Below are 19,250 nucleotides of genomic sequence, written 5' to 3' on the forward strand. Positions count from 1 at the left end.
GCATTATTCCTACGTTCACGCAGATCTGGGTTTATGGGTGAAGCCGGTTTAATGAACTGCCCATTTGAATTTATCTCGGAAGATCCTTCGGTTTTCCGAGCAATCGAGGGTCTTTGTGCATCATGACAGGACGGAAATATGAATGATAAAGCACGGGTTGAATGATGGCGTCAGGATGGCGGCAGCCTCGATCAGTTATCAGAGCCGCTTTACTCTTTAACACCGCCATCATCATCTTCATCAGCACCGGCGCACAGACGCACACCTGTGACCACAAAGTGCCCCTTCATACAGAGGTCAGGCCCTTATATCTTTTTAAAAACATTTTTATTCTGAAATATGATATTAGCATTAAATTATATGGCTGTGATTTTTTAATATAATGTTTTGTTTTGGCTTTCCCCCGAAACGAACGATATCTGAGGCTGTCAATCTTCTGTCAGTGTTTTTTGTGTCCAATAAAAAAGAGTTTTATATTTAATTATGATAAAAAAAACAGTTTAGTTTTTGGTTAATTGTCTTTTTAAGCGGTATCAACATGGTGTCACATTAAAGAGAGAGCTCACTTTTGTAAACAAAAACCTGTCATCGTTTGGTCACCCTTTATCTTGTTCAGAAACAAATGTGGAAAGCAAAGGATACCATAAGCTAAAATCATGATTAATACATTGGTTTACCAATAATCCTGATATTTAACATTAAAATCTGCTGTTTTTCTTTTAGGTCATACATAAAGTCTTTTGAAGCCAGATAGACTGACCAAAAGAAGCACTGACCAGCAGTTAAACATCCAGATAGAGTACGACTCCAGCTTGGATGGGTTAGTTACTAGTTTATGTGTTATTAAATCCAGTAATTATATCTATTATGGGTATATACATTGACTTAATGTATTCTGTTGTTCACACAGGTTAGATGAAGCCAAAAGCAGCCTTGTGAAGGTACTTTATGATTCATATGTTTGTTAAATCTTAAAAATGGCCTTTCACCTTTAAATTGGATGCATGCTTGGGCTATTGATCTTTTTCTGCTTTGTTTCAAGGACAAACTCCTCCCACAGGCCATTGATTATCTTCAGAAGGCCTTCAGGGTTCGCAGACAGTCGGGTCCGATATTACTTAGCAGGTGATTCTATTGTCTGACAGCAAATCCTCTTAAAGTTGCACTTGGGTCTGTTTTTCTGGCAGCTTGGCGGGTTCTTAATCTCATTTGAGCCTGTATTTAAATCTTAAATATGTTCCTAATTATTAGGCAATGTGCAACCAATCAGTACCTTCGGAAAAGAGACGATCCTCACCGCTACTGTCAGGGAGCATGTGCTGATGTAACCAAATGTGGCCCAGTTCTTGTTCCTGAACATCATTTGCAGGTGGGACACTCTAAGGTTATTGGGGAAAAAGTTCTTTTTATTACAGTTTGTGTTGATAATTTATTCAGCTGTTTTTTGTTTAAAAGCAACTGCATAGATTATTAACAATTGGTAGGAATTTATGTATTTGGAATGTCCCAGTCAAAAGATTACTGAGTTGAAGCAATCATGGCAATTTGTTTGGTTGTGTTTTGTAGATATGCATATTTAATGTGTACCTTTATTTTGAAACTGTGTCTTCTGCATCATGCTGTGGTGGAGGTTCAGACATGGATAGTCTTATGGTTAAATGTAAACTACAGACATTTTCTTTCAGTGTCAAAAATTTAGGATGAACAAATCACAACTGTGTCTACTGACACGCAAATGTATCAGAGCCTTGTTGCACAGTGTGATTTAGAAGCATGATCATATTACTACAGGCACGTTGAAAACAGAGGCATTTTGCAGTATCATTCAGTAAATGTTACCTGTAACTCATTGTAGAAATTTTATTCTCAGCTCTTTTTCATTCAGATCTGTTCAGGAAAACATCTTGTCAATTTTTTTTGAACAGACGACCATTTCAATGAGTGCTTCTGTGCAGTGTCGGGTGTAATTAGTTACAAAATAAGGTGCCTTAGGTTACACGGAATTTGCTCCACATTAACCTTGATTTCTATACACTCTCAGAAATAAAAGTACCTTTACAAAAGACCCAAAGAGTCCATATTGATACGTATATAGAGGTATATATTAGTACATAAAATGTATCTTTGAAGAAGAATACCTATTAAGTTTTAACAAAGTTAAGAATTATTAGTAAGTACTTAAAATCATAGTGCTTTTGTTCTTGTTTTCATTTTGGTTGTTTATTTGAGCATAATTGTACATATCTGGTTTGAAATATTCACCAAGGCCTATTTATTTGACCCTTTTAGTCCTTATAGGGTTCCCACGCTCCTTGAAAGTACTTAAAACTACTTGAATTTCTGACATATGGATTCAAGACCTGGAAAGTTCTTAAAAACAAACACAGGTCCTTGAAAGTGCTTGAATTATATTTGAAATTAAATTTGTTTATGGTTTGATTTCAACAATTGTACTCAATTGTCAAAAACAGAACAAAGAAACAGAGAAATTCACATTTACATTTACATTTTACATTTAGTCATTTAGCAGACGCTTTTATCCAAAGCGACTTACAAATGAGGACAAGGAAGCAATTCACACAACTATAAGAGCAGCAGTGAACAAGTGCTATAGATAAATTCATAAATTAAAAAATTAAGATAAATTCATAAATTAAAAACCTTAAATTTAAATCTTGTACACTAACACTGACAAATAATTCACATTTTAGCAATATTTCAGAAATTTTGAATATCAGCAGTATTGAATTTCACAAATTTGATTAAAGTTATGAATCTTTGAAAATTGTTCTGATTTTTAATGTAAATATTAAATGAATGTGAAATGTTAAGTACAGTAAGGACCTTCATGGTGCTACATACAGTATGCTGGGGTATGAATTACAAAGGTGCTTGATTTAAAATTAATGGTGCTTTAAGGAATCCTTGAATTTGCTGTTCATGAAAGCATGGGAGCCCTGGCTTAGCAACCATTATTTTTCTGTTAATTTATTATTATATTATTTTTTAATATTATTATTATTATCTATTATTATTATTATTATTATTATTATTATTATTATTATTATTATTATTATTATTATTATTATTATATAATAATATTCTAATCATTTATTCTAGACTAAAATGACTTAGACAACATGTAAATATCTTCCAACTCCTGATTGTTAAGTTTGTGTAGGAATTAACATTTTTAAATGTAATCAACATAAACATTCAGATGCATAATATTTGTATTTTTAATGAACCAGTTCTTGTCTTTTTAGCAATGCAGGAATTGCAGTGAGTCTGGAAAGTCCTGTGGCCCCTCCGGTCCTCCTGATGGTGAGGGGGTGGCGAGGGCTGATTTTGTGCTGTACGTGAGTGCGATGACCACAGAGCGTTGTGGACAGGAGAACATCGTAGCCTATGCAGCGTATTGTCAGCTTGAGTCTGAACTGGACAGGTAATGGAGACAATTAATGAATCAAATGGAATTTTGATTTGCCTTTTTTGTTTCATTGTTGAAATGGATAATAAATAACAACGACATTTCGTAATGCAGACCCATTGCTGGATATGCCAATCTGTGTCCCAATATGATCTCTACTCAACCTCAGGAGTTTGAAGGGATGCTGTCCACGGTTAAACATGAGATCATACATGCCCTGGTAACAATTGTCATAAAACTAATAAAATGAATGGGGAAAAACATAATTTTTTATTAGATATTGTTTAGTTAATTATTAAAGAACAGTTGAAGTCAGAATTATTAGCCCTCCTGAATTAATAGCCCTCCTGTATATTTTTTCCCCCAATTTCTGTTTAACAGAAAGATTTTTTTTAACACGTTTTTAAACATAATAGTTTTAATAACTCATTTCTAATAACTGATTTATTTTATCTTTGCCATGATGACAGAAAATATTATTTTACTAAATATTTTTCAAGATACTGGTATTCAGCTTAAAGTGCAAGTTTAACTAGTGCAAAGTGCAAAGGCTTAACTAGGTTAATTAGGTTAACTAAGCAAGTTAGGGTAATTAGGCAAGTTATTGTATAATGATAGTTTGTTCTGCAGACTATCTAAAAAACAATTGCTCAAGGGGGCTTATAATATTGACCTTAAAATGGTTTAAAAAAAAAATGCTTTTATTCTAGCCACAATAAAAAAAAAATTCTGAAGAAAAATATTATAGGAAATACTGTCAGAAATTCCTTGCTGTTAAACATCATTTGGGAATTATTTGAAGAAGAAAAAAATCACTGAAGTGCTAATTATTTTGACTTCATCTGTATATGTTCTGTTTCTAAGGGGTTTTCTGCTGGACTCTTTGCCTTTTATCATGATGATGGTGGAAAACCTCTGACGCCACGTTCTGCAAGTGGTCTTCCTGCATACAATGAAAGGTAATCATTATAATTGTATATTAAATTTTTTGTTGGAAATGTAATTTAATCCTTATAATGCATTCAAACTTTAGTAACACTCAAAATTCTTTATTCTCTAATTTTTCTAAATTCTTTATTCTCTGAATTCACATAATTAATTTTTTATATATAATATATATTTATATAATACATTTTTGAAATTTTTCAAGCTGTTATTAATCATGAATTCCAAATAATTTATTCTGATTGGGCTGTTCTCAGTGTATATGTGCTTTTTATACAGTCTAATGCTGAAATTTCTTCTCAACGTTGGAAACAATGCATACTTTTCAAACCCATTTCTGAAGCTGGAATGAGGAATAAAATGTAAAGCTTTTCAATTATCAGGGTTAAAAATATTTTGATTAACATACAGAGGCATCATGCCTACATAATAAAGTGGATTGTTAATCAATCTTTAAAAAAAAATAAACATATAAAAGAGTACAAATGGGATAAAAACATTAAACGGCATAAACAGTGCAGGTTACAACTGTTAGAGTATATTTTTAAAAGTCAGCCAGAACTGCTTCCAGTTCATGGAAAATGTTTGAAATGTATGTGCAATTCCGGAATGAGCCATTTATTGTATTTTGTTTATTACTTTCTGTCTTTCTCTCAGTTTAGGGCTATATCAGTGGAGTGATAAAGTCATTAAAAGAGCATCTCGACTGTGGGACATCCGAGGAGGCCAAATGGTTAGACACACTGTCCATCTTCTGGCCACCCCACGTGTAGTGGTACGTATTTTTTGGTATATTCATTCATTCATGTTCCTTCTGCTTAGTCCCTTTTTTAATCTGGGGTCGCCACAGCGAAATGAACCGCCAACTTATCCAGCATATGTTTTATGCAGTGGATGCCCCTCCAGCTGCAACCCATCACATGGGAAACACCCATGCACACACATATACTTCGGACAATTTAGCTTACCCAATTCACCTATAGCGCATGTCTTTGGACTTGTGGGGGAAACCGGAGCACCCGGAGGAAACCTATGAAAACACGGGGAGAACATGCAAACTCCACACAGAAATGCCAACTGGCCCAGCCGGGGCTCAAACCAGCGACATTCTTGCTGTGAGGCGATTGTGCTAGCCACTGCCCCACCGTGCTGCCCCCATTTTTTGTATTTTTAAGTTTAAGTGAATTCTAATCTAATTTAGTTGCATGACTTTCTTTTTTTTGTAATGCTTCATCAGGAAGAAGCTAGAAGACATTTTAGTTGCCCCATTCTAGAGGGCATGGAACTAGAGAACCAGGGTGGTGCTGGAACTGAGCTTAACCACTGGGAAAAACGCCTGCTGGAGGTACTGATTCAATATCTCTGAATGATAGGGGGCAGTACTGTCAAAATACAGCTTTTACTGATTCCAGTATGTTTTGCTTTAACAGAACGAGGCAATGACTGGATCTCACACGCAGAACAGAGTGTTTTCCAGAATTACTTTGGCCATAATGGAGGATACTGGGTAAGAGGAATGTTTTTGCTAATTGATAATGCAACTAATGGAGGTGTGAATGTTCAATTTAATGGGGTTCTTTTGCGCTCTCAAGTTTCAACTTTCTTGACACACTTGTGCAGTGTTGCTGATTACGCATGGAAGTGATCTGGTAAAAGGTCATTGCAAAGTTAATTATTCTCTATGTGCTTAAAGGGATAGTTCACCCCAAAAATGAAAATTTCCTCACCATTTACTCTCACTCAAGTGGTTCTAAACTTTAATTAATCTATTTCTTCTGTTTCACACAATGGAACAAAATGGGGAAAAGCAACAAAAAATCCTATGGAAGTCAATGGCTGCTTATTCCCCAACATTCTTCAGCATATTTCCCTTTGCCTTGAACAGAAGAAAGAAACTCAAACTGGTTTGTAATTAGAGTGGTTGTAGCAAGATGGCAGAATTTTCATTTTTTGATCATACCTGATACTTTAAAATAACTTATCCTGAAATGTAGATGTCACAATATAAGCAAGAGGGTGATGCTTGGTTTATTTGCATTACTAGTATGTTGCCACCATGTCCAGTAAATGCTGTTCCACAGATCAGATATGCTGAAACTCACTGTTTACTTCCACAGACATAATCAACATTTTATGAATTATTATTATTATTTTTGTACTTTTGACATAACCTTGTGTCTATTTGACAACTGATGTCAAAGATTTTTAATACTCTTTCTCAGTATATCTTTTCACAAGTTCTTTGTGCGCACTGCATGTCTGTGCACTTAGAAAGCTGCATGTCAGGAGTTTAAACTGTTATGTGCTCAAAAAGGGGACATTTACAGAATAGTATAATTAGTGAGTTATTTTAGGCCAAAACCTCATAGAGGCACTCTGGGGAAGGTTTTTTTTAAAACATCTTTTTACATCTTATAAAAAGGGCCATTGACATAAAATGATCAATTTAAAGCTCTAACGTTTCAAGGTTATGCTTTTAATTGTCTAATCTGAGCTGTCATTTGTTTTAAGGTGGTACAGGGCCAATTACAGTATGGCGGAGAACCTGCAGTGGGGAAGAGGTTTGGGGTGTGACTTTGTGATGAAAAGCTGCAAATTCTGGATAGACCAGCATCGCCATAAGTAAGCTTTGATGCAAATGATGCACGAATAAACTGTATGATAATATACAGATTAAGGCTGAACAATATATTGTTTGAGCATCGATATCGCAATGTGTGTATCTGCAATAGTCAAATCGCAGGATTAGATTATTTATTATAAAAATTAAAACATAAAGGTTTTTTTATTATTATTTATACAATGACCACCATGTTATATTATATTTGATTGTTCAATTTCTGTACTTGAATACTGTTAGACTTCCCAGAAAACCATAAATCACTCTTTATTTATTTATTCCTGCTTGTAATTTATTATAACTTATGCAGATGCACTGCATAGAAAAAGACTTGATCTTCCCAGTCGATCTATATTAATGAAATCTTTCAAAATAGAGCTATTCAATTCATCTGGTGTAATTATATTAATATTGCAATATATATTGCAGGGAAACAAAATATCGCAGTGTCTGATTTTTCCAATATCATGCAGCCCTAATATCGATATTAGTGTGCAATGAATGTCTCACAAATGAATGTTTGCTTTTTTATATTTTGCAGCAGAGAGTTTTATTCACCATCGGATCCAAGTGCTTAAAAACACTAAAAAGATTTAATCAATTACAATCAAGAAACCTCCCAAAAACAGGGTGTTACCAAAACAGAATGTACACCAGTCCTTTATTTCAGATGGATTTTATTGTATATTTTCTAGAGGAATTGAAGTTTCTTAAACTTGTACAATGTCATTGAAAACGTTTGAGCCACTGACCTTGTGTTTTTGAACCAGGAGGCCGACTCTGAGCCCGTACTGTGATTCTGTGAGAAGCGCACCTCTGCAGCTCACCTGCAGGCAGGACCAGCTGGCAGTGGCTGTTTGCAACCTACAGAAGTTTCCTAATGCGCTTCCAGCAGAGTATCAGGTAAGATCATGAGAAATGCAGATGCTTTAATACAAGTGCCTGTAATAAATATTTACTCCTACAGTTGCCATTAACTCTTTGACATGTTCTAAATGTTAAAATGTTCAGTCAGTCATGTAATCAGTTACTAAATTCAAATCTGCTTTCCCATGATGGCTTGTGCTGAGCCAGAGAAAGACCTGCATAGCCCTGGTCATAAATCAACATTTCTCAGTGTTTTCATACTAAATTTATTTTAGGTTTCAGACATTTACATACACAAGCAAAACAACTTTTATGGTTTGTAAAATACTCTGATGTCTATGGAGGTGGCACAAATTATTCTTTTTAAACATAATCATACACTGTGCTTTATTTACATTAGATACACTGTTTAGGTTACTAGAACATTTACTCTGTTACCCTGCCAGTTAAACAGTTACTTACTTTCATGTATTTTGGTAGAAATTGATGAATTAACGTGTTGTAAATCCAACAGCTCTTATCTTTCCAGCGCAGGCTAACATGGCAGCACCTATCATAGATGAAACAATATGATCAAGCTGTTTAAATGAGAAAATACATCTGATATTATGATTCTGAAACGTGTAAGAATGTGTTTCACAATATAATTAGGATGTTTGGAAATATTTGCTGAAAAATAAGCAAAAAAAGATAAATACTTAAATCGTCAGGATGAGGAGTGCCACAAGATAAACTTGCTCTTGTCCTCTAATAGTAACACTTTTGACGATTTCTATTCTATTTTATTTATTCATTCATTCATTTTCTTTTCGGCTTAGTCCCTTTATTAATCTGGGGCTGCCACATAGGAATGAACCGCCAATTTATCCAGCATATGTTTTACACAGCAGATGCCCTTCCAGCTGCAACCTGGAGCGAGGACTCAAGTGCAGGACAAAAACTAAAAATAAAACAAAAAGACAGTGAAATCTACCCTGAAGGGGAAAACATTTACAAAACAAACTAACTGGCAGGAAAGAGCAGGGCTGCACATGACAGGACAAGGAAACAAACGACGACGAACTGGCATGGGACATGAAGAGAATATAAGCAGAAATAATTAACAAACAAACAAGTGAACATAATAACTAATAATGGGTTAACAAGGTGGGTGGGACTAGATAGTAGACAGGAAAGCACATGACAACACAACACAAGCCATGTGCTCAAAACGGGACTAGAACACGCAACCAATGAGAGAACTCATTAACCGCTTGTTCACATGAGACACTAAAGCATGCGGTGCATGTAAACATGTACCACATGTTAAAGACAACACCAGATATCCCAAGTCTCCCGGAAGTTCCGGGAGTCTCCCGCAAATGCATAGAGACTCCCGGATTCCCACAAATGAATGATAATATCCTGGATATCCCGGTCCTTAACTACGTTGCGCATCCCTTCCAGCTCTTCAGGTATGTCCCCCGCCTCCCCGCTCGCCATTACTTTTCTCACCTTGGGATATCTGCAACACCAACAGAAGACTGAACTATAGACACATGTACGCGATAAATAAAAACTCACCGTGCACTCACACATGCAACATGCATGTTTCATTTCATCGCCAACCGAAACCAACTAGATTAAGGTGATGAGAATGAAACACCAAGCTGCAGACAGAACAAACACCAGGATGAGAGCGCGTGTCGCAAACGCACCTGCATTAAGTGGGAGCGTGTACGGCCCAAGCACGGTCGAGACGGCGCTCATACAAAAGACACACCACAGAAAAGGAGTGCTCAACCCGAGAAAACTCGACCCGAGCACAACATACAAGACATGGCAGGACTAGTGTCTGGACTAGACGAGAATGAACAAGACCAGAGTGGTAGAATTCTGACAATAGAACGATTAAATCATCTTATTTTTATGATGTCATGTATCATGTGTATATATATGTTGTATGTTTGTAGTACTTTGACCATATTCCTGGCATCCCTGAGAAGGATTTGTCTGATTATGGAGGGGCTGTAGAAATCGCAGACTACTGTCCTTTTAGCCAGGAGTTTAGCTGGCATGTGGGAGGTGAATATCAGCGCAGCTCTTACTGCAGAATACAGGAGAACCAGCCAGGTGAGACGCACAGCCCTCACATTCATTTCTAAGCCCTCCTGCAGTGTTTTTGCATGTAAACTCTTCTATTATTTTACAACTGTTAAAAATATATGTAAATAATATTAACTGTAAATAACATTGGAGATTTCTTTCTAGCCACATGGAGAAACTATGGGGCAGAGCAGTATGGTCCAGGATCAGTCTGTCTGTACCAGAAATCAGCATTTGTTATGGAGCAGTGCACCAAACGAATGACTTACCCAGACTGGGGCAGTGGATGCTATAAGGTAAGAATAATAGATGTGAGAAGTGATACGGCAATGAAGTAAAAATAATTCTTGGTTTTGTGGATTTACTGGATATTTTATTTATAGGTGTGTGTAATATGTTAATATTTGTTTTAATCTGTAAATCTATGGTAACATTTCTTATTAATTTCAAATAATAATATGGTCCTTTGGAGCATTTTTAGGAAATGAGAATTGTTCAGAGTAACAAATGTTGCATTTGTTAGGTAAAGTCTAGATTGGATACGCAGCCGGCCGGAAGTGCGATATGCACATCAATATAGCAGCATTTTTTATGACACTGTATAACAATAATTAATATTTTTACAGTACTGTGACGGTTGGGGTAGACGTTAAAAAATACAATTTATTGGGTAATTTAATAGTTAACATGAATAATACTCGGGACAACTACTGTTTTTACAATACTGTGACGGTTGGGTTTAGAGTTGGGTTAGACGTTAATAAAACATTCATTCAAAATGAATGCCAACTGACCCAGCCGTGGCTCAAACCAGTGACCTTGTTGTGAGGCGATGGTGCTACCCACTGCGCCACCGCCTCTTAATAAAACTAATATAAATCTAATATTAAAAAATAATATAAATAATTTTCGTTAACTTCCAGCCACAACCATATTTGATCTTGCAACAACATATTTGTTGTGATTGTGAATTAGGGTTATTTCATCAAATATAGATTTCTGAAATTAAAACTTGTATTGTCTAAAATAAATATAAATATGTCTATAAACAGGTCACTTTTTTGTTATTTTATGCACAAAAATACTTCAACCCTTGTGCACTGTTCAAATTTACCACCCTTTTGTTATGATGGGGATGAAAATTAAACTGCCGAAAAAATGCATCAGATACATTTTTTTATTTTTTTGCATAAATCTGTTTATCAACCTCAGTCCTGATCAAAACTACTAATTGCTTAGAAAATTACAGGATTTTACCTCTTTAATTGACAAATTCACAAATGATGAAAAAAAAAAAAAGACATTCAATCTTTCATTTTCTTTTCGGCTTAGTCCCTTTATTAATCAGGGGTCGCCACAGCGGAATGAACCGCCAACTTATCCAGCATATGTTTTATGCAGCGGATGCCCTTCCAACTGCAACCCATCACTGGGAAACGTTCATACACATTCATTCACACACTACAGCCAATTTAGCTTATTCAATTCACCTATAGCCCATGTCTTTGGACTGTGGGGGAAACCGGAGCCCCCGGAGGAAACCCAAGCCAACTAGTGAGAACATGCAAACTCCACACAGAAATGCCAACTGACCCAGCCAGGGTGAGGCTGTGAGGCTATCGTGCTACCCACTGCGCCACCGTGACGGCCATAAAACAGACAAAATGATGTATTTTAATATTAAAAGTTTTGAACTGGATTTTTTTTTCTTTTTTCACAGTATTTCCGATTAGTAACAACATTGGCTTTGATGCTTTGTTAGATTTAAATTTTTTCCTCCCTAATTTACTGTTGATGGCTGTTTTCGGCCTTTTGACATTCATTCTAACCACATTTGATGGTGCATAAATACACAGTCTTTGTTTCATTTACTTCTTGTTGTTCTGAGAGCTGCATATTTCAATTTTTCTCAGACACATCAAGGTAATTGCGTAAAGGTCACTCTCACACACCCAGACACACATACACACACTTTAATTTCTTGTTATACTCCATATAAAATCCAAAAACTAAGCACAGGCCTATCTAAAGGGTTAATGGTGCCAAGTGATGATCAACAGTAAAAATGACAAATTTTACCTCTTCCCAACAGGGAAAATACATGATTATATTGGGGTCATGGTTTTGCAATAAAAAAAATGTGGTTATAATGGAAGTCAATGGGGCAAACCAATAGTAAAGAGAAAAATTGAAAATTAATTAAAAACAATGTGTCAAAGGCAATGTTGTTTCACATGTCCAATACTTTGATAAAAGGTAAAAAGAAATCCAGTCCACAACTACTTTTTAATTGAAAATACGTCTTTTTATGTGTTTTTTTTTCACCAAATCAGTGACATTGTTACTATGTATTTGGCAATTGAGAGTTAAAATTCTGTATTTTCTAAGCAATTTAGTAGTTTTGATCAGGAATGCGGTTGATTAACAGATTTATACAAAAAAACAACAACATTTATCTGATGCATTTTTTTACAGCAGTTTAATTCTGTGGATGTTTTCATCCCGAACATAACAAAAGTATTACATTTAGTAAATTTGCCCAAAGTGTATTGTTGAGTTTTAAAAAAAAAATCCAAGCATTTTTTTCAAAATATGTGTCAATAAGATTTGTCGCCGAAAATCATTCTGCTAGCTGATACACAGAGAAACTTATGGCCAAGAGTGGATGAAAACCTCCCCAACAGTACATAAGGTTTAAGTAACAACATTTTGGTATTGAACGCATAAATCATAAACTCAAAGAAGCTGAGAATTGTAATGTGGTCTCTTAATTGTTGATATCTGTAAATGTATATACACATTCAAATGTTTTGGGTTAATTGGTTTTGTCAAATTAAAATAATAATTGATATAAAATCTCTTAATTATTATTTAAATAATTGATGTGACAATTCTCTAGGAGAACAAATATGTGAAATACTGTGAAAAATCCCTTGCTCTGTTAAACATCATTTAGGAAATATTTGAAAAGGGAAAAAAAATTCTCAGGAGGGCTAATCATTTTGACTTCAACTCTATACTGAAACTGATTTGTGCTGCAGGTGTCTTGCACAGCTCAAGGGTTGCTGGTCTGGGTGCAGAGCGAGACCTTTCTATGTCTTCGGACTGGTCAGGTGATCAGTGTGAGTATTCGGATGAATGAATGGGTTTATAGCGGTCAGCTCATCTGCCCAGCCTGCTCTGACTTTTGCAGCAACTGCCCTCTGCCTCATCTGATCCCTCCTCTAAACACCACCAAGAGTGCTCCAATAGGTCAGTTACCATCTGACACTTGCAAAAAAAGATTCATGCATTTCCTATTATAATAACTAACTCTTTTCCTCTCTCAGATCCTTGTTCCAGATCTTCCTTTTTAGTGGTGAACTTATGGCAGCTCCTGTTAACTCTCACTCCACTGCTGATCGGCTTCCTCCTCTGTGGCTGGGACTGACTTTAGTCCTGGCTGAATGGGTGAACATGGCGACCTTTGCTGCCACAGGCTTTTCTTGAGGTTTAGCTGATGTGGAGGGCAATCCTGCGGCTGATCACTTCCTTACTGTAGTCTGCGGTCAGATAACTGTTTTCTCTGAGTGTGGAGCTGTGGGCAAAAGCCATTGATTGCACTCCTCCTTGTCTGGCTGTCAGGTGCCAGCGAGCTGTAGATCCAATGTGAAGCCATAGTCATGCAAGCTGCGGTCACGCAGCACGGTTATGCAGGTGCTATTAATATTCTCTTTGTCTCTCCGATGGACCTGTAGCATTTTAAAATAGGCGTTTGGCTGAGGATGATGATGGGAGGTCTTCTCTCTCGTGTTCGGCTCATGGTGCTGCTTGGTTGTTCCATTAAGTTATTTGATGGCAATGTTTTAATCAGCGTATCAATATCAGGTCATGTGACTGACGATGCTTGTGAATTTGCATGAAGTAGTGCAAGTGAGATTTCTGTTTAAAAAGGTTCGTTCAGCACAAAATGGTAATTCTGTCATAGTTTACTCACCCTCATGTTGTTCTTAACCCAATCCTGAGAGATTTCTGTTCCTCTTGAAAGTCTCTTCACAGATAACTTGCTCCAGAACCTTCATGAAGAGATAAAAAAGAAATCTGTATAAATCAAGCGATTGAAGACACAATATCAGTACTTTACCTCGTGTCCTAACAACATGAAAAAAGAGACCAGCGATTTGGGTAAACTACATGTTTGCTAGTTATTTTATTTTTGAGATATGAGGTTAACTCTCTGCTGGTGCTTTCAGTATGGCTTAAAATGTCATATAAAAGCATGGCAACTTCATTTATGTAGCACATTTCATACACAGTGGTAATTCAAAGTGCTTCACATAAACAGAAATAAAAGAAACAATATAAGAAATAAATACAAAGAATTAAAACAGATTAGAAAAACATAAAAATGTGTTAAAACAGGTTATAAAAGAATGAAAAAAAAGAGAAAGACATAATAGTGCGATCTGTCGGACGTAGCACCGTGCTAATTCAGTAAAGGCACAGCTAAACAGATGTGTTTTCAGTCTTGATTTGAATGTGCCTAATGTTGGAGCACATCAGATCATTATAGACTAGTAATAATACTTTAATGAATGTAATTGGGAGCCAGTTTAAAGACCTGAGCACTGGTGTGATGAGCTCGGATTTTCTGGTGCTGGTCAGAATCATGGCAGCAGCGTTCTGGATGTAGTACTCTGAATTAGTAAGATTCAAAACTAAATAAAGCACATAATCAGTATCTGAGGTGATCATTGTCATGGTAGTTTATGCCGTTGTTCAGCCATGACGATTTCTAAAATCTAAACTTTGTGCGTCGCCCTCGTGGATAGTTAGGACAAACACTCCTTTTAACATGGAAAAGATACCTTTTATCATGTGTCAAAGTATATTATGTAGTGAGGATACAGTGTTTGGAATTAACAGATTTAATTTAGCAAACACTGATCAGTGAACAATGTTTACAGCATTCACATTAGATAACAAGTTCGAGCAGGCTTGCTTGGTGTGTGAGAACCAATGTCATTCATTTTTGTGTGTCATGTGACACCTAAATTTTAGCAAGTAAGTTCAGTTTTCAGTTTCAGCAAGAACCAATGAGGTTTGTTCCTGCGGGTCAAGCATCACTGGTTATATAAATATTAGTTGAGTTTACATTGTAAGTCATAATGCGCAGATCAGATCTTTTGATCATACCCATTTTTTTTTTGTTCTGCATTTTTACATTACGTTACATTTAAAGGAATAGTCCACTCAAAAATTACATTTTACTCACCTTTGGTGTGTTTTTTTCTGTTTAACATAAGACAAGATATTTTAATGGATGTTGGTAACTGAATTTCTTCGTTTGTGTTCAGTCGAAGAAACTTGCACAGGTTTGAGTAAATGATGACAGAATTTACATCTTCGGGTGTGAGCTAAAAGATTGCTAAAAAATGGAATTTGATGCACATTCGTAAACAATTTTTTTTTCACATCCGATCTGAGCCAATTTCAAACATATCCGATACCTGGACATCCAATCTACAGCAGGAAATCAATTATTGAACTTGTCATGTTTTTTCCCGGGAATAATATTTCTAAAAGAGTTGTTGATATGGAATTGAACCAGTTCTTGGTAAAAACTGAAACGAAACAAACAAAAATTAAACAAAACAAAAAAAAAATCTGAAAAATGAGTTGTGTAATAACAATCAAATGACACAAGGAGAAAGAAATAACATATTTAATACTTTATTTAAAAGGCTTTTTTTGGGGGATGGCAGCTTAAAGACGCCTCTAATATGGAGATAGAAGTCACATGAATTGCGCAGGTGTGAGTTTTTTTACAGACTTCAACAGAGTGTAAAAATCTTGTGGTTCTGTGGGTCTCGTTTATAAAATCTGATCTTTCATTTGAAATTTATATTGGATTTTAGCCAGGTGATTGGCTGGGCCATTCTACAGCTTGATTTTCTTTCTCTGAAAGCATTTGAGAGTTTGCTTGGCTGTTTTGGATCATTGTCTTGCTGAAATGTCCACCCTGGTTTCATCTTTATTGTCTTGCTAATGTAGATTTTGGACTGAAGCAGCTAATGTTCATTTACAATGATTAAGGGCAGAAGATTGCTGAAGAACTACTGACAGATTTCAGCTGCTGCCTGGGCTTTCACTGCCTTTCTACAGCTCCCTTTCTTCATGTGTTCAATACTTTTTCCTGGTGTCATTTCTTTTTATTACGCATAACTTAATTTGTAAACTAATAAGATTTCCTTGCATATATGGATGTCTTTGGTTGTTACCAACATCTGGGGAAAACGTCAAGTCAACAGCAGCTAGAGAAATATGTTTTCTGAGAAAAATGGTGATGTGTTCAATACTTATTTTCCCCACTGCATGTCTAAACATGCATGTGTGATTCAATTGAGGGGTAAAAATCTCCCAGATTTGATTAAAATATTTTCATTGTTCTTTTTGTTCTGAGAATAAACAGAAGTTTCCTAGGTTTGGATCATCATGAGTAAATAATGACAGAATTTTCATTTTGGTATGAAGTAAACCTGTGAGTCCTGTTTACATTTAAGAAAGATAAAGATAACCATTACTATGTTAAGCACAAAAACGTGCCGTTTCTTCAGATTTGTCATTTGATCATTTAAATGCTTGATATCCAGGATAGATTCTGGCTCTAGTTATAATCATTTTCATCAGCTTGAATGATATTTTGAACAATATCCAGTGATATTTTTTTTTCATTGTATTAATTTCCTTCGATGTTATCATTGTATTTGCCGTATGAGCTGATCGTCATCTAGAATGATTTACGACTTGTCATTATAGTTTTCCTCGATGTGAATGGGCCAAGGTTGGTGCAAGTGCTGAATTGAATTTCTTTTTGATAATCTCTATAAAAATGAATGTTGCTGTTATGTACTGTAAGTATGTTTAGTTCAATTAATATACCGTTGAATCCTGAGAATTCTGACATCATAAATATTATTGGGGTTTTTAATTATTTACAAAAACATCAATATTTGTAAGAATTTTCAGATATTACGATACAAGGAATTAGTGTTGTCAAATATATCAATACTGATGTATTTAAAATGATACAATCTTCCTTTTGTTAAGTATCGATACTGGCTTTGCTCTCTTGCACTCTCTCACCAGAGTGGAGATTAATAATTTATAATTATATTAATATTTTAACACTTTTGATGTAATCAGAAAATAAGATGAGATTGCAGTAATTTAGTTTTTTTTGTTGTTGTTTTTTGTTTTTGTCTATGTAATTTATTGCCTTTTGGACTTAAGGACTGCAGATGTACCTGATATAAGCATTATGTGTTTTAGTTATCCCCCCCAAAAAAACAAAAACAAAACATTTTCACTGTATATAGAAGCGTTTTACTTTGACCATAATGTTATTTGACACAAACATTCGCTTTGATGAAGACTGATTATCCGTTTACCTTGAAATGTGTTGCCAGATTTGTGTCGCAAAGGGCTTTCCTGCCAAAACTGCAGATCATTTGTCTTCTAACAATCAACTCTTCAAAAGCCCATCAGGAAAGTGCTTTTCATAGATCTCTATATGAGATCCGATGACGTTTGTGTGATTGTCAGTTTGCCTACACCAAGAAGTATGCATCTTTTATTTCCCAAGGCAAATATAAAGACTTTTTAATTCACCACAGTAGCACGCTGCCATGAGTATGGCACTTTTAACCATTTATGAATGCTTTTATAATGTAGCCATTTTTTTTGTTGTTGAAAAAAGATTGGGAAGAAATACCGAGAAGTTGACACTGTATATGTGATTGGATTGATATTGTTGAGGTGTTGGACGACTAGTGAAGGTGTCTATGATGTAATTATCTGGTATTTTACTTGTTCTTTTTGTATCCTATAATATTTAATGAGCAACATGTGTGGATGCTGCTCTGTCATCTTGTAACTAAATTCACCAATTCATAGTTCAAGATTTTAACCATTTGTAAACCTTTTAGTGTTATGAGATATTCATTTTATTTACAGTGCTTTTCATTTCAGGACAGTGTTATTTAAATGCAAATGTAATAAGAGACAAACACGGCAGCTTTAACCGTACCCCTGATTTAAGAGCCTGTGCGCAAGTAAAGTGTAAATATATCTGTGTTTTTATTGTAGGACTGATAGCTGCTATGTTGATGATTTCCTTTGAAGAGATTAATTGTTCGACAAGTGGAGGAATGCAATTCTGGATTTTGAAGTGAGGCTTGTGGTGTGATTTGTATTTACTGTGTGTACGTATGGATCGTATAGTTTATATCCTGAAATGTTTGACTGGTGAGCTGTGCAGTTTTATAGGCTCATTTGTACTCCTAATCAAACCTCAACTGAAATGCCTTTCCTTCATGGTATTCACTCAAGGACAGCCTGAGCATAGATTTAACAGATTTCAAACATAACTTTGAGTTTCCTAAGATTCAAAGCAAGCTTTTATATTTTATAGGAGACCCTTTTTCCCTAAATATATAATCATGACTACTAAAACTGAGACTTGGTATCGTTAAACATTTACAGAAGTTATTCAAATGTACAGTATGTTATTTTGTTGTTTTTGTTTGTCAAAAAGGACCGAGACCCACGATAGGACTTGCTTTTTCAGTTATTGCTGCATAAATAGTCATTTTGCTACAAATAGTAACTTATTTAACAATGATTGTTTGAATTTCTCATGTATTGTCTAGCATCATTCCATTTGAGAGAAATCAATGCGTAGTTTACATTGAAATACATTAAAATACATAGTTTACATTGAAAAAAAATGAAATAAAAAGTTTAGCCGAAGAAATATAACTTAATTTGATTGTGTTCAGATATGCTTTGATTTGTACATAAGACAAACAATTTAACAGATTTCTCTTTGTACTGTTTTTTGCTTTTTTTTATCATTCTTTGTTATTTAATAATTTATTTAACACATAATTTGAGAATATTTTGCTGGGAAATTATGTTGTGTGGAACTTGTTTAACTATTCTGTGTGGATAAAAATTGAATTGACATCGAGCATGGAAGAGAATAACATATAGCCAATAAGAGGAGGAACAGACAATATTGAAAATGCCAAGCTATGAGACTGATGTCGAGACCAAAGACGAGTCTATGCAGAACAAAAAAAATCCACCACATAATCTCTCATTGTTTCTGACACATCATTAAAAGAAATGATAATTCGTAACTTATTTATCACATCCTTGACTGTTGGGACATTATTTGTATTGTCAACATTTGTTTATTTTTCCCAATAAAATGAATTGAACTTAGATCTGTTTGTACTTCACTTTTAAAGTCAACATTCA

The 19,250-nt window shown here is 35.2% G+C and overlaps 1 protein-coding gene across 1 annotated transcript; it reads left to right on the top strand.

The window, feature by feature from the left end:
• Nucleotides 1-35: 35 nt before the first annotated feature.
• lmln (leishmanolysin-like (metallopeptidase M8 family)) lies at nucleotides 36-19,187 on the top strand. The gene is given in 18 exon segments (XM_056465682.1): nucleotides 36-296; nucleotides 724-739; nucleotides 742-820; nucleotides 911-941; nucleotides 1,043-1,125; nucleotides 1,252-1,369; nucleotides 3,267-3,445; nucleotides 3,545-3,650; nucleotides 4,295-4,389; nucleotides 5,033-5,150; nucleotides 5,613-5,720; nucleotides 5,806-5,882; nucleotides 6,887-6,997; nucleotides 7,766-7,898; nucleotides 9,815-9,974; nucleotides 10,113-10,243; nucleotides 12,989-13,199; nucleotides 13,277-19,187. Coding segments are annotated over 18 exon segments (1,992 nt in total). The 5' UTR covers nucleotides 36-161; the 3' UTR covers nucleotides 13,378-19,187.
• Nucleotides 19,188-19,250: the final 63 nt, after the last annotated feature.

Source organism: Danio aesculapii, chromosome 9, assembly GCF_903798145.1.
Source record: "Danio aesculapii chromosome 9, fDanAes4.1, whole genome shotgun sequence".
NCBI classification, from domain to species: domain Eukaryota; kingdom Metazoa; phylum Chordata; class Actinopteri; order Cypriniformes; family Danionidae; genus Danio; species Danio aesculapii.